Source organism: Pseudoliparis swirei, chromosome 11 (assembly GCF_029220125.1).
Source record: "Pseudoliparis swirei isolate HS2019 ecotype Mariana Trench chromosome 11, NWPU_hadal_v1, whole genome shotgun sequence".
NCBI classification, from domain to species: Eukaryota; Metazoa; Chordata; class Actinopteri; order Perciformes; family Liparidae; genus Pseudoliparis; species Pseudoliparis swirei.
Genome location: NC_079398.1, coordinates 9,435,093 through 9,463,024, shown reverse-complemented (window position 1 = coordinate 9,463,024; position 27,932 = coordinate 9,435,093). Strand labels below are relative to the sequence as shown.

General features: G+C 44.8%; 1 protein-coding gene across 1 annotated transcript in view; it reads right to left on the bottom strand.

Annotated features, from left to right (window-relative positions):
• LOC130202057 (ALK tyrosine kinase receptor-like) overlaps positions 1 to 27,932 on the bottom strand; it is a 404,628-nt gene that overhangs the window by 56,449 nt on the left and 320,247 nt on the right. The window contains 4 exon segments of the mRNA XM_056427354.1: positions 1,337 to 1,509; positions 5,206 to 5,309; positions 5,846 to 5,980; positions 14,448 to 14,579. Of these exon segments, the coding sequence (XP_056283329.1) occupies positions 1,337 to 1,509; positions 5,206 to 5,309; positions 5,846 to 5,980; positions 14,448 to 14,579 (544 nt within the window).

Here is a 27,932-nt window from a genome sequence, read left to right as displayed (position 1 = left end):
CATGGCGAGACTTATACGTCCAAAACACCCAGTCTGGGGCCGACAGCTAGTGTGGCTCAAACCCCACCTCGCAGTTCACTAATTAACGTATTAGAATTCATATGATGATGGATAAAAATGTAAATTTGCCATCTCCTGTGCTTATGCTAAGCTATGCTAGCTAGCTGCTGACGTCAGCTTCACATTCAGCGTACGGACATGAGATTGGTGTCGATCTTATCGTCTACATTTAACTCTCAAATAAGCGTAGTTCCCAAATTGTCAGATAATAATCCGGTTTGATTGATTAATTTGGCCTTTTTTCTTGCTTTCAGAGCACGATGTTGGCAGGAAGTAATCGCCTGAGTCTGTTATACTGTACATATGAGTTTTAACATTGAATAAGTCCATGATATTCATCTCCAGCCTGGCGGCAGAGCCACGTACACGCTCGCCTGCAGAGTGTGTGCAGCGCGGCCCTCCGTCTGCGGCTCTGATTCTCTTTAAGCTCTTCAAAGGTCACCGCGCAGAGACCGGCGGGTTCAGCCAACGGTTAAGGACGTGACATTCTAATTAACAGCACAAGCACAGCTGACCGCATAACGCAGGCATCAAAAAGTAATCACTCTCAGGGGAGCGGCGGGATTATCCGGGCTCGGATGGCCAAGAGAAAAAACCCGTCAGGCAAACAGATTAAATCATCTGAGGTTTCTCTTTGGCATTTATATATTTCTTTTAAAAAAATCTTGCTTTACTCTATTTTGTTTTAATCGCTCTCTCGTTTGAGGGGAAATTGGGTCCACGGCTAATTGGGAGGCAAGTCGGGTGGTCAGAGGCCGTTGTATTGATTTCTCCTCTCTTTATCACAGACAAGTGGAGCAACAGGAGAGGGCTCTATTCTGTACCACACGGCGCCGGTCCACGGGCTTGAGACCAGAGTCCCCGTGGGATTCATTAAATCCGCAGAATCGAGAGGTTCTGTTTCCCAGAAGATTTAAACGTCTGCATCGAGGTAGATGGAAGTAAGAAGAGCTTCTTGGCTCTCTCTCTGAACACGTCCTTCCCGAGCTCTTAAGTATCTGTATGAGTGTGCAGGCGGTCTGTCGGGGGGCGGGAGCCGGACCCCTTTGCTCCGAAGCGCCGGTTTGATGCCTTCATCCAGTCCAAACATTCATCCGTCAGTCTGCCCCAGAGCAGCTGTGGCTACTGATGTAGCTTACCACCACCGGTATGACTGTGTGTGTATGACAACTGTCCAGGACTCTGTAAGCGACTTCGGGTATTTAGAGAAGCGCTATATAAAATTGAAGGTTATTATTATCTCCATCATCATCAAACCGCCGAGGTTTTGCCGTACCAGTCCGACAGCCCGTAGAGAGGAGTTACGACGAGTTTCCAGCCCCTCTCGGATTTGAGCTCGCCGGCTGAATGCCAGAGCCGGCGCCGCTCCTCTGGGCCGGTGCCGTTCTCAGCTATCCACAGGGAAAGGGACCTCCTCTGCAGGCCTCCGGAGCACAGCCAGAACCGCACCTGTAAGGTTGAAGGTTTGAGTAAGCAAAGGTAACCTTTTTTTGTTTTGTTGAGGTGCACACTGACAAATAAAGAGAGCTAATTCCGTAGCACCGCAACTTCTGAATTCCTTTAACCCTCCTGTTACCTTAGGGTCAATTTTATCCCATTCAATGTTTAACCCTCCTGTTACCTTTATATTTACTGACATATTTTACCCTCGGGGTCAATTTGACCCCAGCAATTAAAACCTCCAGAAAATTATTAGAATTAGTATTGTTTTCCAAGTTTAAGTGTTAGGTACTTTATGTTTGTTTGTTGACTACCTAAATAGCCCTTTAAATATATAAAGTTGATATTTCTTATATGTTTGACACAGTGAAAAACAGCCTGGGGTCAAATTGACCCGAAAGAACACCGACATTAAACATTGAATGGGGTCAAATTGACCCTAAGGTAACAGGAGGGTTAAATCATTTCCAGTCGTGTGCCGGGTTGACGCTCAAGGAAAGGGAGGCTCTTGAAACTGCATCGGGGCGCAATCAGCCACAGACATCTGTTCAGCTCTAATTATTCTAAGATTAATACAATTTAACAAGGATCATGATTCTGGGTATTTCGCGATGTATGCTTCTCAATCTCACTCTGCCCGTTTTCCAGGAGGGACGCGCTCGCTGTAAAAGTGCCTTGAATTACACAACAACCGAGCCACAGCAGGAATTAAACAGTAAAAAAAGGAAGTCTGCCATCTAAAGCCTGCTAACAAGCAACGGGATGTGACCATGCCCCTCTGCGGCGTTTCGGGCACGCCAAGAACATAATTCTTGCTTTCACCATTTCAGTGGAACAGGTGCTGGCTTTCAGCCCGGTGACGACGGCGTACCCAGACAACGGGATTTCGGGAGCTTTTATCGAGTTTGTTTGACAGCAGGTTGCCGTTCCTTATCGTCCGCATGCGGTGGCCTTTAAACATCAAGATTACCGCCACTGCACCGTGACACGAAAGTGGTCTGCAGCTAATACCCAAAACTAATATCCTCAACAAGGCGGTCCGAGAGCGGACGGGCTGAAGTGAACGTCACCGGTTCGGCGTAGAGAAGGAGGATTTAGAGTGTTAATCTGAACTCGCGGATAATCTTTTGGCTGCGCGCCAGAGAAGCTGGAAGGAAAGGTTTTTCGTTATATTTATAACTTCCCTGCGGCCACTTCCTTTCGCTTGTTCCTCTCGTGCAGTCTCAATTTATTCTCCTCTCAGTCTCCTCCCGTTATCTTGTTTTCTGACCTCTGGACCTTTTCAATCGCCTTCCCACCTCGGAGTCTGCTTGCGTCCCCCGCCACAACTCTAAATATGCAAATTGCACATGCAGAGGGTCAAAAGGTTGCTGAGCTCACAATAACAAAATATCATAAACTAAATTCCAGATGCAAGAGGCATCAATCAAGGCTTCAAGTACACAACCAATCGTCACCGGAGACGGCGGCGTCTAAATAATGCATGGCGTCTGATTATTTCCACAACTAGGTCAGCAGATTCAATCTGAGATGGATGAGGTCAACCCCTCCGCCGGTTAGGATCCGTCTACCTGCCGTCTCGGCACACTGACTTCTGATTTTTGAGCGGGGAGCGATGAACACTTCAGGTGATTAAGTCGGTGCTCAACGGAAACGGTCGCCGGGAAGAATATTAAGCTGTTTGCATACTATAGCCTGTGGCGCATTTAAAATGTATTAATGATCTTTTTGATTTTTGCTCTTGTTGTACGATGAAGTGACACATTCAAAGTGAGCCAGCGGCTGTGTGGATTTCCTGGTGAGCGGTGGAGCACATGAATAAATGCAAAGCTCAGCAGTTCCTGTTGTGGCTGGTTGCCTCGGTCAAGTTATTTTTATAAAGAGCATTTTATATGACAAGCTGAGTCTTAAATGTGCTTAAAAAAATAATCGGAAACACAAAAGGCAAAAATCATTCTTGACAAAAACTATAAATATAGGATAAGGAGGTACAACACAAAAAGGGAATAACATAAGAACCTGTTCTCACTCCCAACTTGTCAAACACTGATGCTTGGCGAGTGCCCCAGGGCGCCTGATAGCGGCGCCCTTTAGCATCCGTGTGCATCACACCGGGCTATAAAGAGCGAGGGAGTACACAACAAGGGGGGAGGGGAGGTCGGAGGGGTGGAACAAACACAGGACTCTGATCCTGTCCCTGCAGGGGGAAGTCAATGCTGACACTCAGATGTGTTACATAACCTACTTAACTAATGCCTGGTACTATACTTATCATTCTTAATAAAAAGGTAATAATCGTGATCCGGACATCTGCATCTCAAGAGTTTGGAGGACAATGACCAGAGACACAAGCTACAGGTTAGGAAACTCACTCATTGTTGTCTACCTGCTCTCAGCCTGGCTAACTAAAGTAGCATTGATGATATTTCCAAAAGCAATGACGCATCAGGAAACAATATCCATATGTTGGTGTTCCTGGACACGTCTGCTGACCCGTTACGATGCAGTTTACACACATGCATGTCCAGAATGGAATCGCCTATTAGACATGTGTGGCGAATAGTCTTACATATTATATTATATTAATATAAAATTATGGAACAATGTTAAAATGGATATAAGAATGGTCAAATAATTGTTGGTTTTTAAAAGGATCATTTATAAAACAATTTTTTAGGGTAATACGTGTGATTGAAATGTATGTATATGGAAGATGTGTGTATATATATATATATATATATATATATGTACATATACACTACCGTTCAAAAGTTTGGGGTCATCCAGTCAATTTCGTGTCTTCCATGAAAACTCACTTTTATTTATCAAATTAATTGAAAATTGAATAGAAAATATAGTCAAGACATTGACAAGGTTAGAAATAATGATTAATATTTGAAGTATTAATTTTGTTCTTCAAACTTCAAGCTCAAAGGAAGGCCAGTTGTATAGCTTATATCACCAGCATAACTGTTTTCAGCTGTGCTAACATAATTGCACAAGGGTTTTCGAATCAGATATTAGTCTTCTAAGGCGATTAGCAAACACAATGTACCATTAGAACACTGGAGTGATCGTTGATGGAAATGGGCCTCTATACACCTATGGAGATATTTCATTAGAAACCAGACGTTTCCACCTAGAATAGTCATTTACCACATTAACAATGTATAGTGTGTATTTTTGATTGTTATCTTTATTGAGAAAACAGTGCTTTTCTTTGAAAAATAAAGACATTTCTAAGTGACCCCAAACTTTTGAACGGTAGTGTATACTGTATATTTCTTTATTATTTTTCTTTATTTTATATTATTTTTCTGATTTATTTGATTATTATAATTTAGGATAAAAGCATTTTTTGCTTCTACCTTTTCAGTCTTTCTGTTTTGTATATTATATAGATTAATATTGTATTGTATTGCAATGATTGACTGAATAAAATACACAACAACAACAAATAGCAGACCTGAATTTGATGTGTTTCGCAAAGTCATTGTGAACTTGACCTATAGCATCAAAATCAGTTCATCCTCGAGTCGAGGTGTTTACTTCCAATTTGAAGAAATTCATCTCCAGGCGTTCCAGAGATATCGAGTTCACAAGAATGGACCCGAAAAAACACAAGGCGCCTCCAGCCGCGGCCGTCGCAGAAAGAGACGGGCGATAACGCGCGTGATGATATCTGATCATCGGGAGAAGACTCACCGTGCACAGGGAGTTCCTGAGGGGAGGGGGAAACAGGGGGCTCCTCAGTGTCGCCGAGCCCCGCTGGCCTTTGGACTGGCCCCCTTCCACACTGAATGTAGCACCTTTAAAACACACACACACACACATTTAAAACACGTCATTTCCCCCCAAATATCTGGATATGAAACGAATACAAAGTTTCCACGTAGAAGTGTTGAAATGGGATCTCAGCCATAGATCTCCCATCGCTTTACTTTAATCTGTAGCTTAACCGATACGACCAAAGGGCTGTCGAGAGATCAATTAAAAAACTACTGCGCAAGAAAAACATAATACCGTCTTCCTCCGAGACTTATGGAAATAGTTGAGAGCAAAAACAAGCCGAAAACTTTAGATTCTCATCCGTGACTGAAGATGAACTGCAACATGTCGGACTCGAGGGTCCAAACTTCCGGCACTTTTACAGCCGTTGGGACTCCGTCTGCCGCGGGCCCCTCGGAGCTGCACAGCCCATCGGAGGTTCTGGTGGACTCTCCCCAATTCGCAAGCTCAAAATATTCAATAACATGTTTTTTTTCTAAAATGTGCCCCTTTGAAGACATTTCAGACATTTCAGAGAGCATGCACATAACATCACTTGATCACATGGAGGCTCCACCTGACGACGGGCAGCTCTGCCTGGTGGACTTGGCTGGAGACTTGAGTCGTCTCCAGGAGAGGCCGCGGCCCGCCACCGGCTGCCAGCCGCACTCGCCCTCTTCAAAAGAGCAGTAGCTGCCATTGAGAAAGTGGCCTGGATAGAGAGAGAGAGACAGGAGATAGAGAGAATACATCAGGGGAGGAGAAGATGATAAGGGGGGGGGGGGGTGAGAGAACAGGCGCGACAGGTGGTCCAGAGAGAGAAGAGAGAATGGAGTGAACCTTGACAGCCAAACTGCCAAGAAGAAAGAGGACAGGGGGGGAATCAAGGAGATGAGAGACAGTGAGGGGGGGGGGGGGGGCAGACGAATGGCCCACAGGACTCAATGTGTTGCTGAAAATTAGGGTTGAGGTGCGATGGAGTGAATCTAGAAAGAAAATGGAAGAAGAAAATTAAAAGCACGAAAGCAAGAGGGGTGTGAGGGGAACACTGAGGTGGTGGCTTGACGCGTTGGGGGGGCTGGCGATGAACTGGAAATCAATTCGCGAGCCTCGGAAGCATTACCAGTCGGCGCGGCCGCCGTGTGTGACTGGAATGCGAAGTTCATTTTCCCACCGCGTCTTAATGAAAGGGTGCACGCACACAACGAAGCCTCGTCTCTCATGTTGGGTTAAGTAACTGCCAGGAAATGATAAATCTGCTCCAGCTTAGGAAGTGCAAATATTGAAACACCCACTATTTGACCAAAGGCCCAATTCTTTATTGAATCTTTCAATTTTAGGACAATTCACCGGGCCCATCTTCACTTACAGATAACAGGGCATATGTATATATATAATATTATATATATATTATATATTTATACAACACATATATATATATTATAAAAATATTTAGTTTATTACATATACAGGACTGTCTCAGAAAATTAGAATATTGTGATGAAGTTCTTTATTTTCTGTAATGCAATTAAAAAAACAAAAATGTCATGCATTCTGGATTCATTACAAATCAACTGAAATATTGCAAGCCTTTTATTCTGATTTATTGCTGATTATGGCTTACAGCTTAAGAAAACTCAAATATCCTATCTCTAAATATTAGAATATCATGAAAAAGTATACTAGTAGGGTATTAAACAAATCACTTGAATTGTCTAATTAACTCGAAACACCTGCAAGGGTTTCCTGAGCCTTGACAAACACTCAGCTGTTATAAATCTTTTTTTTACTTGGTCTGAGGAAATATTAAAATTTTATGAGATAGGATTTTAGAGTTTTCTTAAGCTGTAAGCCATAATCAGCAATATAAAAAAAAATAAAAGGCTTGCAATATTTCAGTTGATTTGTAATGAATCCAGAATGCATGACATTTTTGTTTTTTTAATTGCATTACAGAAAATAAAGAACTTTATCACAATATTCTAATTTTCTGAGACAGTCCTGTATATATATATATTATATTACTTATATATATGTATGTATATATTATATATATACATGATATTATATATATTATATTACATATATGTGTATATTATATCTATAGATATATAATATATATATATGTATATATATATATATTAGTGCTGTGAAAAATAACGCGTTAACTCAGTTAATCCAATTACAGGTTTAACTAGTTTTTTTTTTTTAACGCATTTAACGCATGCGCAGAATGAGCTTCCAATCCGTCTGTTGTTGGTCGTTGGGACGAAAAAAAAGTCACTTGCAAAATGAGCTTCCAATACACCACTTCAATCTGAACTCTGTCCGCTCTCATGCAGATGGTCTGTTCATCGGTAATGATCCTTCCGCAGGTTCACCTACGGAAACCTTGTTACGACTTTTACTTCCTGTAGATCAGGGTCTCAACACGTCGATCGCGACCTGCCAGTCGATCGCGGCGTAGTGTTGGTAGATCGCATGACATTAAAAAGATTGGCCCGCCCCCTGACATGTTCTCTATAGCACGTCTTTGTTCTTTTATTAAACTAAACGTCTGTTGTTGATCGTATCTCCACAGCAGCATGTCATCTCTGTCTCTTCGCGTTGCGTTAACACTTATCGATCTCCGTCTGGCGCGCCACAGAGCTCCGTGCGCGCGCATCGGAACGAGCAAAAAAAAAGTCACTTGTCAATCTGTCCACCTTTAGATTGTATCATGGTGGAGTTAATGGTTGACAAACAAGAGAAAATGCTCTGTTTAACCCTCCTGTTACCTTTACATTTACTAACATATTTTACCCTCGGGGTCAATTTGACCCCAGCAATTAAAACCTCCAGAAAATTATTAGAATTAATATTGTTTCCCAAGTTTAAGTGTGAGGTACTTTATGTTTGTTTGTTGACTACCTAAATAGCCCTTTAAATAAATAAAAAAGTTGATATTTCTGATATGTTTGACACAGTGAAAAACAGCCTGGGGTCAAATTGACCCCAAAGAACACCGACATTAAACATTGAATGGGGTCAAATTGACCCGAAAGGTAACAGGAGGGTTAAACATTCTGTTTAGGATGAAGATGTATTAATGTTCCATATGGAAGAAAACTGCTAAATAACTGCTGAGTTGCAGCACCATTTGTCATGATCTGGAGTTTGTGTTTAGTTTTGTGTCTTGTTTTGAATTCCTTGTGTCGTCTGTCTCCCTGTGATTGTCTGCCCTGGTCCTGATTGTTTCCTTCTGTGTGATTGCTGGTCCCGCCCTCATTGTGTTCACCTGTGTCTCGTTCCCCGTTGTCCAATCACCTCCACCTTGCCTGTGTATGTAAACCCTGTTCGTCTCATTCCCAGTGTGGCTTCGTACTGTTTGGTCCGCGTGTTTGTCGTCCTGTTCTGGTCTGGTCTGGTCTGTGATTTGTGGAAAATAAATATAGTTGTGCAGTAATGTCGGCATTTGGGTCCTCTCTCTGCGACAACCCGGACTCCTTGACAGAACGAAGCCACCAATAATGGACCCAGCCTTCAGTTTCCGCTGCACAGTTCCTGCCTGGCCAGCTAACGCTCATGTTTTGCTTGAGGAGATGTGGGAGACCCTCCGGGCAATGCAGTCAGTGTTGGCGGTTCCTGTCCCCGGAGTTCCATCACCGGTTCCAGTCCAGGATGTTCCGGTTCCAGTCCCCGGTTCCAGTCCCCACCGCTCCAGTCCCCAATGTTCCAGTCCCGGAGTTCCATCACGGTTCCAGTCCAGGATGTTCGGTTCCAGTCCCGGTGTTCCGTCACCGGTTCCAGTCCACGATGTTCCGGTTCCAGTCCCACCGCCACCGGCTCCAGTCCCCAATGTTCCAGTCCCCGGAGTTCCATCACCGGTTCCAGTCCACGAGGTTCTGGTTCCAGTCCCCGGTGTTCCGGTTCCAGTCCACGGTGTTCCGGCTCCAGCCCCCGATGTTCCAGTCCCCGGTGTTCCATCACCGGTTCCAGTCCACGATGTTCTGGTTCCAGTCCCCGGTGTTCCGTCACCCCTGCCCCCCGTGTTCCGCCGTCGCATGTTCCGGTTCCAGTCCCCGATATTCCAGTCCCCGATGTTCCAGTTCCAGTCCCCGGTGTTCCGTCGCCGCCTCCAGGCCCCGATGTTTTGGTTCCAGTACCGGTATTCCGCCTCCGTTCCGCCCGGTCCGGTTCTCCCCAGCCCGCCTCCGTCGGTCAGTCACAGTTCCCGGGACCCTGGGCCCATCTCGCACCGTTCCCCATGTCTCGTCGCCTGGTCCTGGTCCCACAGGGACCCCATCCCCAGACCCCGGTACCCCTGGGACTTCCTCTCCTGAGCCCGGTCCCCTAGCTCCCGCTCTTGTCCTCCGGCCCGCCCTCCAGAGCGCACCTCTTGGCCTGGTTATCGCCCTGCGGCCCCCGGACTGCTTCTGCAGCCTTGGACCCTCCTCCGGCTCCCTCCACCGCCCTTGTGGAACGCTTGGCCGTCTGGAATTCGTCCCTTGAGGGGGGGGTACTGTCATGATCTGGAGTTTGTGTTTAGTTTTGTGTCTTGTTTTGAATTCCTTGTGTCGTCTGTCTCCCTGTGATTGTCTGCCCTGGTCCTGATTGTTTCCTTCTGTGTGATTGCTGGTCCCGCCCTCATTGTGTTCACCTGTGTCTCGTTCCCCGTTGTCCAATCACCTCCACCTTGCCTGTGTATGTAAACCCTGTTCGTCTCATTCCCAGTGTGGCTTCGTACTGTTTGGTCCGCGTGTTTGTCGTCCTGTTCTGGTCTGGTCTGGTCTGTGATTTGTGGAAAAATAAATATAGTTGTGCAGTAATGTCGGCATTTGGGTCCTCTCTCGCTGCGACAACCCGGACTCCCCTTGACACCATTGTATAGAAGAATGTATAAATGTATATATCCGTCTTTTGTCATAAATCTCTATGTTCTCACAAAATATACCGAGAATATCGGTAATATGTGATTAATCATGATTAATCCACAAAAACCTGTGATTAACCCGATTACAAATTTTAATCGTTTCACAGCCCTAATATATATATATTTGTACACCTTAAATACCTCGATGTGTTGATGGCAAATCTGTTGTGAAACTGCGAATGAAGGAGCTTCTGAATATTAGTATCTCTTTAAACTTTTGGTTGAGGGCGAGCATAGCGGTGTGGGTCTGAGTTTCCACTCCAGAGTTTCAGAGTTTCCAAGCTGAAGTTTGCCACGTTCCTTTTTATCCCGAGCGCCCATTACCGATAAGAACCTGTGAGAGGGCTGATAACAGTGTGCCTTTTGGAAATGGCCTCATCCAGATAATGGAGGTGAAAGTGGCCTGAGCAGAGATCATAAAGCAGGTATATTCCTAAGGGAAGAAAAGCCGGGGAAATGTTTCTTTTTATCAAAGTCTTGTAAAAAAAAATTTTTTTTGTATAATCCTACAAAAAAGGTTCCAAAGACTCATAATGCTATAACCGCCATTATATTTCTAATGTTCAAGTATTAAAAAAAATCCTGTATTTACACCGGAGCAAACTAAAAGCTTCTCCGGGCGTCGGGTACATGTCGTTTTGCTCGTTACATAAACCGGTCGCCGAGGGCGTCGCCCGCTCACGACGGGAATAAAGAAGTCGGCGATGATGTCACCGCAGACGCATTAGCACCTGTCACTTGGTGACTTTTTTTTAATTTTTAGATCCCGAGCTGTCATTCGGAAAACCGCTCGCCATCCGTCCAGCTGAGCCACTTACAAAATGATTCAACCTGAAAGGATTCATGTAATGAGGCGCGAATAAGGCCGACATCACGGCGCCATTACGGTTTTATGAAAGCCGACACGCACATCGCTCAGTCTTTATGAACGTGGCGGAGCGCCGTTCGGCTAATAAAGCCACTCCAACGCGTCCGTCATGATGACATAACAAGAGGACGCGGCCTACATCTTGATGTACCATACCATGAAGGGCAAAGGCAAGAGAGCTCTGGTGATACAAATCTGAACTAGAACGTGTTCTCTCCTTATGAATAGATTAAAAAGGTTTTGCCTGGATGATCTGACAACGCTCCTTTTCATTTCTTTCAAATCGGCGAAACACCTGGGAAATGAAGAACAACTTGTTTGATCATTCTCCAAAGTCACGTTTTTTGTTCTTCGTTTTATTCGTGTACCATCTGTGAGAAAGAAAGGAAGTGCGTGCTGTTGTCTAACTCATGTTTGGCCTCAGAGGGCTGCAGAAGTGCATCACCGCCTTATGTTCTCAATAAGATGAAAGGTGTTTACGTTTTCTCCCGGGTGAGTTATGATTTTCTACATAAACTCGTACACATCACGAGTGTTTTGCAAGTTCCTGGATGAAAATGTTTTTAATCTTATTTAAGACGGGGGGATGGTGCACTCCAGCATCTTGTTGCCAAAATGAATTTCACCCCAACAAACACAAAGAAAAGCGACAGATTAATAAAGGAAAAAAATGAAGGAAGGAAAATGATATGAAGCCGAACATAAACCTCTTTCTCCACCTTCTGAACACAGTAGAGAAAACTATCAGACTCAGGAAATGGAGCTGCTGACTCACTCTCTCTCTCTCTCTCTATATATATATATATCTCTCTATCTACTCGCGTGAGCACGGAGGTTGCGAGCCGAGAGGGTTAGCTTGGTGTTTAACGGTGGTCTTCCTCGTTAAAAGTAATAGTTATAGAGTGGTGTGTATATGTGGTGGTGTCACGGTGGCGTGTGAGGGGCTGCTGGTGCACGAGGGGTTTGGTGGGTTTGTGTGTGTTGGTGCAGCCAGCTAGCGGCGTGCTAGCTGCGTGTTAGCGGCGTGCTAGCTGCGTGCTAACGCCATGCTAGCTGTATGCTAACGCTATGACGGACCTGAGCTGGCTGACACGGCGAGGATAGAGCGAATACAGTCGTTTCTCCAGAGGACAAAACACATGAGGGATGTGAAGGTGGAGGTTTTACATCTCTGCCTGTTTATTCACGGCCAAGAAGGACCGAGGAGGCTTCACACCACACGAGATCTGCAGGCTGAAGAAGATGCTGTACAACATCAGGAAGGAGAGCGATGCTGAGAGTGAGGATAATGAAGCCTTTTTGTAAACTGTGGAACTCTTTGAAGTGGAAGAGATTGGAGCCAGCGGCCTCACCGCACTGGCTAGAAGAACTTCTGGAGAAAGAGGCCAGGGTGGAGGTCCAGGACAGCGCGACACCGGGGCGAAGGGACCACCACCCTGAAGATGGTGGTGGGAGAAGTTGAATGAAGGGCAGTACCGGACAGGAAGCACTTCCTGTCTTCAAGTCTGGATTGACTGTTATATTTTAGGAGCATAAGCATCATGTGTTAAAAGTGTTTTTGTTTCTGTTGTGCTAATAATAAAATAAAAGTTTTCTAAAAATCTCTCTCTCTCTCTCTCTACAAAAGGCCCTTATGGCGTGCCATGAATATATTTTCTTCTTCTCTGTTTCGACCTTGGGGGAAAAGTGTTCATAAAGAGAGACTACAGTATTATTTCATTTTCAAATGTCATTCCAGGGTTTGTAACAGGGACATTTTTATGCTTCCATAGTTCTGGGGGGGGAATGTGCATGTCCATAAGAAGTGATGCAGTGTATGTATCTTAGAACAAGGACTGGTTTCAAGAATAACAGACACAGAAAGACATCATAGCACTGGTCTCCCTGTGTAGTGATATCCTTTTATGGCCGGGGTGGAGGTGGGTGGGGGTGGCGGGGGGGGGAAATGATCTGTTCTCACTGATGCTGCTTCAAAGATAAAAACAGAAGAATACTGCAGATGACTGCATTGGATTTCTGTATGCATCCACCTTTTCGATGCAAGCCGCATTTGGAAAGCGGCGGTGGGATGTCTGCGGAATCCAGACACGCCGAGATCAACCGGAGGGAGCCGTGACTCTCAGAGAGCGGCGGATGTGTTTATGCATAATGAGGCGGGCGGTAGGACGGCGAGGGTGAGCCGCAAGGGACCTGGCTTCCCCCTTATATGTTAGGGCTCTTTGTGATTGACACATGTGTGTGTTCCTCCTGCCTTCCTTTTGCCTTTGTTCCCCCCCCCCCCGCCCACACACACACCCCCCTGTTAATGAGCCCTGGCTGTGCTTATGATGGATTTAAATAGATCAAATCAGATGGAAATAACTTGTGAATATATCATAGAGAATAGGGTATCCGAGAGGGAACGCTTTGTGATTTGGGGAGCGGGTTGGGTTGTGGTGTGGGGTGTGTGTGTGTTTGTGTGGGGGGTTGGGGTTAGGTAGTCACACGTAGCCGGGTGGACCGATACATCAACAACAGTTATTGATAATTTAAGAGAATAAGAGCGCTCGGTGGGAACAGGGTGTGTGAAGGTGAGGAGGAAGAGCGAAGAGGATCTTTTAAACGAGTCCCAGCTGGATCACACCGGATTAGCTTTGCCCTGCAGGACCCTTGGGTTACCCTCTCGGGCCAATTAGCGCTGATAAGTCTTCCTTCAGCAGGAAGAGGAACTGCGCCCCGGCTGGGATTTGTGCACCCTCTCGTTAACCGCATTAGCTCTCAGATCCCATAAGGCAGACCTATAAGCGCAAGGGAGCAGCTGCCATTTTTCAAATATGTACCGCATGTGAGGGGGGAAAGGGGGGGGGGGGGGGCTACACAGTGGGCGGGAGCGATTTGACTCAGCCCAGGTTTTATAGTGTAGGCTGAGAAACTCTGAAATCGAACTGCAGTGTGGGAAAAAGCAAAAAGCAAACAGCACGGGGCGCGAGCGTTTGCCTCCTCGTCTGTTAATCTTTAGGACGATGTAAAAAAACACACTCATGCAGGTGGGAGACACACACACAGAGCAGGGCGCTTGTGAGTAAGATGTCAGCATACTTGGCGAGTGTTACCTCCCGGGCCTCGAGAAACGCAGAAAACAAATGTGCAAAGAGATAGAAATAACAACCATGGAATATGTCAGGGGTGAGAAATGCTAGCCAAGCATAGAATATGCGTTTTTTCTTCCCCCCCCCCCGCGCTTCTCTGTCGGGAGGCAGGGGGGCGGCAGGCCGCGACGGCTTCATTATGGACGACTCACTGCGGCTGGCATGTTTGGATGTCGGGATGAATGCAGGAAGGGCCAGAGGACAGGTGCATATTCTCATGCTCAGCAGCTGTGCCGCCCCCCCCACACTCCCCACATCACGCTGTACTCACGACAGAGGTCGCCTTCGTCGTCGGCGAGCGGGCAGTCCGCGCTGAAGTCGCACAGTTTGTCCAGAGGGATCCCTGGGCCCTGGTGACAGTGGTACCGGCCCACCAGGGTGACGTTGGGGCCGGGCGAGGACACTAGAAGAAGAAGAAGAAGAGTCCAATCAAATCAAACCTTCCTCACATTTTTACATATTGAACATCACGGACAGATTTACTTTATGTGTCAGGCATGAGTCATAACTCAGGGGAATGCATTACTTACAAAAAGTATAAAAATATACAGTTGCTCCGTGTGAGCACGTCAGTCAGTAACAATGGCGAATACAACCCCTGACTGCAAGCCCTGGATAACATCGCAGCCTGTTCCATCATGAATAAGTCGGCCCAGGCTGCACAGGAATATGCCTTTGAATACGATACATATCCATCAGACAAGGAACACAAGCAGCGGAGGAACAATGACCTAGATACTGAAGCAGGTAGCGCCGAGGGGAGGAGGGGGCAGGCACACACACACACACACACACACACCAACTGATATCACCGGGTCCGAACAACTCAACTGTCACCTGGTACATTTGCATCTATCCATCTATGCAAATCAACGAACTGATACCTCGAGGTTGTCGGAAAAAACCTCCTCCTCGTCTCTTCACCACCGCAGTCATCATCAAGCTGTTCACAGCAAAGAGATCAAAACAAAGAGGCAGAAAACGGTGCCCCCCCGCCCCCCTTCTCTTGTAAGGATGGAAAAAAGTGATTGTTATCATGAGTGAGGGGATATGCTGACTAGTTTTGCCCTTGATCTGAATCTTGTCGATTCGTTCTCCTCTCAGAGGAACATTGGAGTCGGAAGTGTGCGACAGCGCTGCTGATGCCGTGGAAGGAACGGCTGCCTCAGGGTTAGATCACAAGAACGGTCGGTGGCGATCCGCGATATGTGAAACAAAAGTGATGCAGTGAGTGTCTGAGTTGGCATGACGCATTGACACGATGATATGATGATAAGACGTCATGATGGAACTATGGCATAATGGCAAGATGACACGATGATACGATGATGCAATGATGCAATGCTGCAATGATACAATGGCACGATGGAACTATAGCGCGATCGAACTATGACCGATTGTACGATGGCGCCATGATACGATGATGCAATGATGCAATTATACGATGGCCCGATAGAACTATGGCAAGATAAAACTATGGCTGATAGCACGATGGCACAATGGTACGATGACGCGATGGCGTAATGGCTCGATGATACGATGTCACAATGATACGATGGCACGATGGTGCAATGCTATGATGGCACCATGATGCAATGATATGATGGTGCGATGATACGATGATACAATGACACAATTATATGATGGTGTAATGACGCAATGATACGATGGTGCGCTGGCACGATGGTGCTATGGAACGATGGCACGATGATACGATGCAATGGCGCGATGGAACTGTGGCCAATAGCACGATGGCGCAATGATATGATGCAATGACGCGTTGATATGATGGAACTAGGACGCAGTGCTTTATGGCTCAATATACTGTGATACTGTCTGTGCGTCGATGTATTACAATTTCATTTGAATTCTAATGTTTGGAAAACTGTGTCACAGCAATCACGCAGTAGAATGTGCATTTATCATAGCCCCCATCGCAGCACCACTTAGGCCTGCCTCGAAACTATTGATCAAAAATACTGTTTCGATACCCCCCCCAAAAAAACTGCTTGGTAATAATGCGGTAAATGGCGGAATCACACATCACTTCCCAACCTCACGGCCCAGTGGGAAACTGGCAGAGTCCACTCAATGTATTCGAGAGATGGAGGCGGCCTTTTCTTTTTCTTCTATTGGACAAAAACGCATTAGGCTGGGGGGGCCTCCCGTTGCCCTCCATTGTGGCGGAGGCCCCTAATGGCTGCAGAGAGACACATTAACGTGTCAGTGAATGATCCAGTTCAAATTCTTTGAAAAACATATTAGCCAGTAAACAACTTTTTAGATCAATGCACACTATGAATCAGTTTTTTTTTACAGAAGTAAAGTCTGCAATCGCAGACGTGCCTTCAAAAAAAAAATATATTTCTGGACGAGCACATTTTTTATTCTTTATTAAAATGAGGCGACGTGGAGGCTTGTTTGTTTATGACCGGCTGTGTGTGTGTGTGTGTATAGATGTGGTCTTGCTATGTGTATTGAGGGATGCTCGGCACATGCATTATGCATCCATTGTGCTCAGTGGCTTCCTCGCCGTATAATATTGACACCGCAAGCGGGGCGGTTTATCAAGAAAGTATACCGGAGTACAGCGGAACCTCCGGGGTCGGTCTGTGAGGGGAATGATGTTTGCTTGGCGGGGGGCCGGATAGGTGGACAGGGAGGGCACGGCAGCCGCTGATAAATGGCAAAAACAGATGGGGACTTTAGAGCCTGTTGAAGCTACCCAACACTGACACTGTCAAAGAAAGTCGGGCTTATTGTTGCTATTTTTAATACCCCACGGCGACATCGGGGCAGGAAAACCGTTTGATCTTCTGCATGTGCAAGACACGCGCTGAGGTAATGTAAACAGCTGCGCGGATCAAGCTATTGTTCCCAAAGTGCTGCCTGACGACTTAAAACGGGAATGTTGTTCCAGGTGTTTCTGACAAATGTTCAAAAGTTGTCAAAAGAAAGACACCGGGAATTTTTTTTTTCATGCAGCGACGAAAGAGAACCTACTCAGGAGATCGATGTCATGAGCAGCGATCATAATTTGACACACGTATAGCCTCTTGAGCGAAGGCGTACAGTGTTTGCTTTAAAAAAACCCGCACATTATTATTTCTGATAACACATGTGAACGACATCTCGTTCACATTCCTAAATGATGTCGGCTGCGTCATCGCTGGCTCCTTCAAGGTCCACCGGGCTTTGAGAGCCGTCTGTTGAGACGATGTGACGGACACCCTGTGGACCACGGTACGTCTCGAGTCGGCATCCGGAATGTTCTGGTTACCAGGATCGAGTGTTGGCGACTCGCGGTGGGGAATTGCTGAGCAGGTGGCCAGATAAGAGTCAATTAGAGTAGATAGGAACGCTGGTGCATTCACATGGTTCTTTTCTTAGATGGTTTTATTCCACACCCTGAGAGTGTCACCGGATATTTCAGCGCATACCTGTCTGCTGAATAATTTTTAAAATAAATATCACAATGTTCTTCACCCTTTCTTTCTTCTTTCAGGCACATGATGAAAGCCAGTCGTTAGGAAGAAAGCTTGGCCTTGTATATTTCTCCAAAGTATAGACATTTTTTGTTCTTTGTGCCATTCGGATTAGAGCAATTTTTTGCCATAGAACTCTGCTATACGACAGAGTAAAATATACTGTTTTGCTCCGTCGTATATCAGAGATCCATGGCAAAAAAGAAAATGAGCAAAAAAAAAGTTTGCTCAGGGTGGATGAGAGTGGTCATGAACATACACAGGACTTTCACGCAGGAGCCCGCTGTTCAGGTCACTTTTGAAGCCAGAAGTCAAAGTTGACTTCAGGCCTGTTGCGTAGTGTTAAGTGAGAAAGTCCACTGAGGGCGGTTGTTCTATAATTGTGCTGACTGTGCTCACTTGAATGGTATTACATTGTTGTTATTATTATTTGAACACAAACCACCATCTTTTTTTCTATATTATCCTCAATATAACTTTTTTCTCCATTTGCACACTTTGTGCAGTTTTACTTTTGATAGTTTATTTAATTTTTATCTTAAAGTATTGTATTTAACTTTGTCTATTTAGTTCATTTGTTTTCCTTCCTTCTATTTCATGTCACTATTACTTCTTATACACCTCTTATATTTTACTCTATTGTTCATATACATTTCTATTTTCACTCTTGGGGTTTTTCTGTTCTAATCTTTCATATTCTATTTTATACTCTTCTGTATTTTTGGTTCAGAAACAGCGGCAATTAAAGAATCCCTTTGGTTTGCAGAAAAGCATTATACCAAAGTTATTCTTCTGGTCGCATTTACATATTTACCTGCAATTATGAGGTCACATGATCAGACACAGAGTGCTCTGTTCAAAATAATCTAAAATATACTTGGATTAAATGTTCAAGAAATAACCTATTGCAGGCCCAATTATAAGATGAGAGACATTACAAAGTTCCTCTCATGTCTAATAAAATCAGATTGGCATGTTTTATAGATGTGTTTTCAATAAAGTTGAGTTTTTCCTCTCTTTCAGAAGATTACCAGCAAAGTCGACCAAACTTTTCAACTTTGAAAATCAGGGAGCGCTCCACTTCCCGAAGATCAACAACAAAACAGCTGACTACCAACAGGAATCAAACGACGGGCAAAATATATCGCTGAAGATGGACGAGATCTCAAAAGGATCGTGTTAAGTGGAGCTTCTTAAAATGTATGACATGGAAGGAGGGTCCGAGGTGTGGCACCTGTAGAGTTTATAAAGGGCTCGAAAGTGACTCAAATCAAGGTATCAAGGTTGTGTGCGTATACGCACAGGAACAAAGACATGGTACCCCCCCCCACAAACACACACACACACTTTGAATCCATTCAACACACGACATTTCAGCGAGTTTCCGTGCCACGATGTTTCCGTACCACGTTGGTCCGTGCCACGGTGTTTCCGTGCCACGTGTTTCCGTGTCACGTTTTTTGGGGGATCTCAATGATAAGAGACGCGTCTCCTCAGCGTGACATCACGGGTACGGGGAATAAAGAAAGCTGTTGGTCTGGCCAGTAGAGAAAAGCGTCGGTGCACACCGCTCGTGGATTCCACCGCAGACAGACACGTCTCTGTCGTCCTTCGAGCTGTAAAAAACGCAACCTCGATTCGCGTCGTAGACGGTGGTGAAAATAATACGGCTTTCGTTCATCCTTCAGATGAGCGAGTATGTCAACCACATCCTGAGATCCCTCCGTGTGCTCTGAAACAACAACAGTTGCCTCGGCTTGACAATCTGTTTGGTGTGTGCAGAGTAGAAGAAGAAAAATACGAGAAAAAGAAGAAAAAGTCCTTCACAGACTTGATTGAGTCGGGCATACAAATGAGCAGCAGCAGAACCCATTTACCCTTCTCTTCTCATTCCTCAATGTGTAGTCTGTCGATCTCGCAAGGCGTAACGGACGGCAGTCCTCCGTCCTGGGGAGGAGGGGAAACCTCGGTAGGACCCTGGCCCCAGGTGGCGTCTCCGCACACCTGCCAGAATGTGGAAGAGGGCCGGGACGGCGAAGACGGAAAAAGACCCGTTTCCCCAACGGTCGTTCGACGGGACAAGAGGTATTCGCTCGCGAATTCAATTAACTGCACACGGACACGCTCGCTTGGCCAGGGCTCGGCCCAATCACCATCGCTATCCGTCATGCTCCCTGCTGGGGAGACAGCGGCACACACGCGAGTGCACTGGCTGGAGAGAGAAGAGGAAAATAATATCTTCAACGTCTGTTAGAGATGTAACGCGCTTTCTTTTAGGGCTTAAAACAATTCAAAAAGGGTGTGTTGTTCATTGGTATCTTGTTTCACTCACATGCCATACTTTAAAACCGGGGCCATGCACCGTGTTATCCTTTGCTATGTAAATGTGACAATTACCCTGGATCACAGATCGAATATAATTATCTCCTGACTGCTTTTTCCAGGTTCGGTGAGCTCATTTCTTATCATAGAAAGAGCATTCTGGCGAGAACATATACCGGGGAAGCTTATTAGTTTAATGAGGAGCTCCTGTCCACGCTTACTTCAGCACTGGGATGCAAAATCTCCTTTTTTTAAGAGAGGGCTGGCTCCATTCTGGATAATACACGCAGTTTGCAGGTAGCATTAAAGCAACAGCAGCAAGAGTTGACAGCAGCGGTCGGGAACCTATGGCTCGTGAGCCATATATGGTTCTTCCGGTGACGGCATATGGCTCCCAGACAATTTTGAGTTGAAAAAAAATTAAAAATCTCCGCCCGCCACCCTGTAATTTTCTCTATCGCGCCAGATTACAGCAGAAGTCATTTAAGGTCCCTTTCTTAAAGACGACTTTGTTCTTTTATTAAAGTAAACGTCTGTTAGTGATCGTATCTACACACCAGCATGTCATTTCTGTCTCTACGTGTCGCGTTAACACTTCTCGGCTCTCCGTCTCGCACATCGGGGCAGAGCAAAGAAAAAGTCACCTGCAGCCCTCCCCCCCCCCCCCACCCCACCCCGTAGCATCATGCAGCACCAGAAGTCGCATTAAAAGCAAGACATATTTAATTTATTATACGTTAACAATACTATATGGCTCTCAATGAAATATATTTAGAAATATTTGGCTTTTATGGCTCTCCCAATCAAAAAGGTTCCTGACCCCTGGTCTAGAGCCATGCTGGCCGCTTCGTGACTCTGGCACAGCGGCGCTATGAGATAAATGTGTTGCTGAGAAAATAAAATAAATACATTTAAACAATACCAGACATAGACATGCTGGAACGAACAGGAAGTCAGGCGAACAGGAAGTAAAGGCCCTTTTCTCATTCACTGATCCTCGCTTCACGTACTTGAAAAGCACTATAATTCGCATTTGCAATCCCGGGAAACCAATCAGTGTGTTTTTTAGGATTCCTCTTTTGGAGAGTGTCTCTACAAAGGTTCATGACAGTCCATTCAATAGTTCTAGAGATATTTCAGACCAGCATCCATCCCACAGCGAGTATGGCTCACGATGAATAATCCCACTATGATACCTGGGTTTTATTTCGGCACTCTTTTAGCGGGCTACTTTGCTGGCTGATGGTCTCACTTCACAAAACTCTTCTATACTGCTACATATTTAAGTGTCAGGACAGCAGTAACCGGTGGGAGTTAACCCGCATGCTACCTTCACCCGCACATTTTGTGGTCACCGCCGTTGGAACACACAACAGATGGATGTTCACATTATTTCGCTGATTCACAAAATTATCATATTCTGACTTTTCTCACCTTTTGGCGGCTTCTCGCACAACCGCACCAACTTGTCTCTGAAGACAAAGCGCACAATCAAAGCATCCGTCCCGCAGGTCTGTGGTCGTGGCGAGATTATAGCATTAGCGCCGTCCCATCAGGCACCACATCGTAAACTGGTCCTGTATGTTCCTCACTTAGACTACGGAGGGGATCCATGAGAGTAATAACTGAGAATTTGACTCCTCCATTACAACAACGGCAAGCGGTTTGTTAACGATAACATCCCGACTCCACGATTACCTCAACGGGCTACTTCCTATAGGGACATAAAAACCTGTCAGCGTTGTGAAAGTCCGTCCTTACCGTAGATCGAAGTCGGTAAAGGTCACGGAATAGTTAGTGAGTCTTTTTTAAAGCCCCGGAAAGAGTCCATGAAATATCTCTCTCTCTCTCTCGCAGGCCTGTCATCTGAGGTGACTCAATGGCCAGAATGAGTATTTCATGCCGGCGCACACATATCCCCTCTGCAGCATTAAAATGAGATTTAGGATTGCTGTATCTTAATGACTGTTAGGTAGTAGTGGATTTTATGTACACTTGCACATGTAAATAAGGAAGTCTTATGTTTTAAATAATGCATATAGAAAGATAATTTACATAGTGGATATTAGGGAGGAATATTCCGATTAATGTATTAAGAAGCATAGACAAGTATGATCACTGTATTATATGTAACTGTAATGTTGATTTTATGAGGTTTATTGTTATCACAACTGTAGGATGTGGACAGTATGAATGAGATTGGTTTTATTGTGGTAGAGGTGCGTTTCCATTGAGATCCTAGCTGGTTTCCTGTTTAGGCTCTTATTCTGAAGTCTAAAACCGGGGGTAGGGCTCTAAACCGGAAGCGGAAAGCAGCTGTTACCTCTCTTGGCGCGAAGCTCAGTCTCTTTTGAAATGCTGAGCAGGAGAGAGCACGCCATCGGGGTGGTGATTAAGAACAACACACAAACTGGGAGCTTTAAGCTCACTAAATGGAGACTGTAAATACTAATCTTATTTGCGAAACATTAGATTGACTGTCTGATTATTGGAGGGCGACAGAAACTTTAAAGCAACCAGAAATGACTGTCAAATAAATACTCTTAAATGCATCCCTGGTGTTGAGACTTCTTCCACAAAACACATCGCTCCATCCAGACTCTTTTGAACACCCTTTTACTCTTTTATGACCGACTTTTTCCTCAATGGCGCCGGGTCCATAATATTCTGAAAATGTCCTCCATGCCAGGTCAGGGTTGATTCAGACATCTGTTCCATTTGGCATATGTATGCGGGGAGCACTCTACTCGGTGCCCCGGGCCATTTAACACTTGCTCAATATCTTAAAATGAAACTGCCTGTAGTAGATTGCCTTGGAAAGGTGCCGGCAACAGAAAGCCAGTTAGTGTTGAGGGGACGCCGCTCGCGGAGAGGCCCGAGGCGAGCGATTAGCGGTAGCATGTGATGAAGCTTAGCGCCTCCAGGTTCGGGCCTCGGCAGGTTGTCCTCTTGTTATTGATGAGCTGTGTGTCGTTCATTTGTTTTAGTTTGTTTCCCCACTTTCTTCTACTATTTTTAGTCTTTGGACTTTATATTTGGACTGTAAAAAAAGAAGAAAAACGACGCGACAAATAAGCTAACTCAGAGTTAACATGGCAGGTACGCTTGTGATTGCCCCCGAGGAAGTGTTTCATTTTTAACTTACTCATATTATTGTACTGTAAACAGGATCTTGTGAAAAAAAAAGAGACTTTTTAGTTCTATTGTTTTAATCCAGGCCCACAGACAGATAGTAAAATCCATATAGGATCTAATAAAACGGAAACAAAGACAGGAAATATTGAGCTGTGTAAAAAAAGATGAGCATTCATGCGTTGTTGTGCATGTGCTGGCCCCGTTAACGCAGGCGCTCGTCAACAAGGATTTGATTTTCCATTCATGTGTGAATAAATCTCAGGCAGCCAATCCAATGTTTTTTATAGGTATTTCGACTGATTCCATAAAGGAAGATCATTGAGTCACATATCTAGAGCTAGAGATCTGTATCTGCTCTGACACGGACCCTCATTAAACGTGGCAATATAAAAAGTAAGCTTCACGGTTTTCTGAGTAAAAATAATTCCATATATATATACAGTATATATATATATAGCCCAAGCACTTTCACATAATGCAGGCTTTAAATAAAAAAAGAGCACTGCTGTTTGATGGGTAACTTGTGCCCCTGACTTTAATTAAAGGTTATATTGTAATTATGTTAAATTTTTTCATGTGCAGCTAACATTTTATGGGCTATAGGAAACACTGCCTAACTTCTAACCTGTGCCACAATGGGGAACTCAAATATCAGTGCAGCGTACCGTGTTGCAAGAGCTGCAAAAATTGGTGACAGTGGAATCTCATTCTTTGGGTAGAACTAACGTTTGAAATGCTAATGTTGAACATTTAATCAACCCGGTAGTAGAGGTTCAAGGGATCATCGCTTTACTTCACACTGGGATGGTGCACACGCATGCCGAGGGGAGGGGGGGGAATAAAAATTAAATGAAATAAAAAATAACATGTGCATGCACCACAAACAGTTCCAGTACGACTTGAAGCTGTGGACTGAAAGTGAAACTTTAACATGAAAGGCTTTAGGTGTCTTCAGCCGGAGGCCGCGAGCAGTAAATGTTCATATTAATTGAATTCAAGTTTGATCCTGCCGCTGAAAGCTTTGCCACGCAGAATATCATTAAAAGAGCTCATCCAGTACATGGAGACTGCGGGAGCTAAATCCTTCACGCCGACATCACAAGATCTGTGTACAGGATGTGCGTTTGTTTCGCGCACCTTGTGCTCGCGGTGAGGGTTGACGCAATGCACCGCTCGCCAGACTCTGCACACCTGCTCGGCGTTATTCAACACACACGCGTGCGCCATCTGGGGATTTATGAGCAGACTTATGAGCGGTATTACGAGGATGTACTGTATAACCCCGCCGCGAGACATCACTCAACTTTTATTAGGTTTCTGACATTCTTTTGATCTCATAAACATGATCTCACACAGCTTTGAGAGTAGGGTTTTATTTTTGTTGAAAAATCCAATTGGGTAACAGTGTGCTGACAATATATGTATACATATATATATATATATGTTTGTTGTAAATTAACATATATATATATATGTTTATTGTAAATTAACCTATATAAATATACACTACCGTTCAAAAGTTTGGGATCACCCAGACAATTTCGTGTCTTCCATGAAAAATCACACTTTTATTTATCAAATGAATATAAAATATAGTCAAGACATTGACAAGGTTAGAAATAATGATTAATATTTGAAATATTAATTTTGTTCTACAAACTTCAAGCTTAATGGAAGGCCAGTTGTATTGCTTATATCACCAGCATAACTGTTTTCAGCTGTGCTAACATAATTGCACGGGTTTTCTAATCAGACATTAGTCTTCTAAGGCGATTAGCAAACACAATGTACCATTAGAACACTGGAGTGATAGTTGCTGTAAAAGGGCCTCTATACACCTATGGAGATATTTCATTAGAAACCAGACGTTTCCACCTAGAATAGTCATTTACCACATTAACAATGTATAGAGTGTATTTCTGATTAATTTAATGTTATCTTTATTGAAAAAAAGTGCTTTTCTTTGAAAAATAAAGTCATTTCTAAGTGATCCCAAACTTTTGAACGGTAGTGTATATAAGTTAATTGCGAATAAACTATATATATATATATATTGTTAAGTTCATGAAATATATATGTATACAAGGGCAGGATACTAATATATGTTTATATATATATACACACATATATTATTAGGCTAATTATATATATATATATATATTAGCCTACTCTTGTATATATATTATGTGTTCTTGTTACCCAATAACACATCAGTAATGTGTTTGTATTCGACTATTTTAAGCGAAATTGAAAAAAGACAATTAAAGGCGTACGCGTGATAAGTTCTAGATATTTAAAGGCGCAGTTACCACACAATGACACTGATTGGCTTCTGTCCTTCTCTCTAGACCAGTGGTTCTCAACTGGTCTGGCTCGGGGACCCACCATCTCCCCTTAATGACAAACCGCGACCCACACAGCGGAACATTCTCAACTTCTCAAATGTATCTAATGACTATATGGTGCAGTTTGAGCCTGAGATCGTATGGAGACACATCAAAACGACTAGAGAGGATCTATTTATATTAAAGCTGCATTTTAATTAAAAAAATGCCATTTTTAAACTAACTCAACAGCTTTTAGAAGTAGTATTAAAAAAAAGAGAAAAATGACCTTTAACTTTAACTGAGAAAACACACTCACTGAATCTATGACAAACAATTTACTGAAAAGGTCTTGAGGAGCCGCTTTTCCACAAATTCTAAATAAATAAAATAAAATAAAAAATAAAAAACATAAAATAAAAAAAGTGCAATTCAAAAGGACTCATACGTACAACCTTAACTGTTCTTGTTATTACCTGATCAGGAGGTAAATATTGAAACACATTGTGCTTTTCAACCTGAGGAGTAACACTGACTTAAGTCTGGAGGAATTTCTAATGAGAGAAGCTGAATTTTATATTCAGTAGGCTGTTTAATTCAAGTATCCTAAAAACCTAAAGTCCCCCCCATAGCAGGATGGTTTGATCCAACCTGGCACACGCCGCTGAAAACATGGAGGGATGAGTCGGCAAAAAAAAACGACACTCCGCTGCATAAAAAAGTTCCTTCAAAATAAAATCACAGGATGAAGAAAAAAAGAAACAAAATTCAAATTTGTATTTGCCCAGGGACTAAAAACGGAACTGCAACCCACTAGCAACACTAGTGGCCCACCAGTTGAGAATCACTGCTCTAAACCCTCCCCCTCCCCCCTCCGCCCATCCATCCACAGCATCCACTCCACCATCTCTCTCCACACCCATTCCCCTCAGGGCCGTGTGTGTGATTGATGGGCCCGAGGACTCCATTGCGCCGCTGTGTACATAATCGCAAAGTATAGACTCGCCGCGACGCTCCATTAAGGCTCTGCCTTGGCAACAGTGTAATGGTTAGGGAAATGGGCCGTGGGAGGGAAGGTCACCGGTTCAAATCCCCCCCGGGGTTTCACCGCTGCCTCGCCTCGGCCACATGTCCAATCGGAGGGGTGGTAAATGAATTGCGACGGCTTTACTGGGTGATACACGGGCGCCAATGCCAACGCGATCATCAGTGGACCAAACATTGGTCTGATGGGCAGACGGGAAATATGACCTTGGGCCTCGGCGCCGGACAAAGTCAAACGCTGCTGTTGACACAATCTGGTAATGAGCTTGTCAGTCACGTCTGTTTACCACCAGGAGGAACCGCGGGAGGTCGAGAGCGCCACCGACAGGTTCCCTCTGCACGGCTACGCCACGACCGTCAGGGCAATACTATTGTAGCTTCCTGTCTGGGGGGGCTTCAGAGATAGGCATACAACCACACATGAGGCACTTTAGGGGCAAACAAATTGTATTGCTTGTTGGCCCTGTGACTGATGAGTTAATTAAAGTGGAAGGGTACGGGCAGAGCAGACACACACCACTCCATTTATTTATCCCGTATTGACGTTATCTCCTCGCACTTCGCCATCTTGAGTAATGGCCACCTTGGTGCTCAGGAAAACATCTATGGAGGGCGTGTGTGTGTGTGTGTGGGAGGGGGGGGGGGGGGGACAATGGACATTGTCAAATGTCAAATTCAGATTGATGCCCACGAGGAGCGCCGATCAGGGCGGAAATTGCGTAGGAATTAAAATCAGCCGGTCGTGAGTCGGGATGTTATGACTCTGGGCTGTCAATGTAAAAATAACGCACGACAAGAGGGCTGGAGTTAAACGGATAATAATCCTCTTACTGATTTGATAATATTCTGAATGACTCATTTTTTTCACTTCAAGTCTGCATGGAAATTTGTTACGCAACCACATTTTAAATTTTTGTTTTAAATCCTGAATTTCACACCTTTGTGAGTTTGGATAGCAGTAAGTAGCCAATAGTGACGGCAAGAGGCCTGGAAGAACTAGAGCAGAACAACACTGTGTGTGTGTGTGTGTGTGTGGGTGTGTGTGAGCCCTAGCCTCATCCTTTGTGCTCAGGTAAGGAGGGACGGCAACTCGAGCCCAGGTTTGTGACAGGTGCTGGAGGAGAGAGAGTGTGTGTGTGTGTGTGTGTGTGTGTTTGTGTGTGTGTGTATGTGGTGGGTTGAGGGGAAAAAAGGCGAGACGGATCGGGGCTTAGCTGGGGAGTGGGATGTGTGTGCTGGGTGCTGTGCGGAGGAACCAGGTGGCGCCGGAGGGGAGCTCAGCGCCTCGGCATCCCTTTCATTCTTTCCCCTCTCCTCCAGCCACAGCTCTGCCTGGACGAGAGGACCCCGGTGAACCCGGAGCCCCGAGAACAAAAAGACAACGCTCCGCCACGGCGGGATCTGCATGAGCAACGCTACCGCGCTGTGACGGGATAACCGCTAATA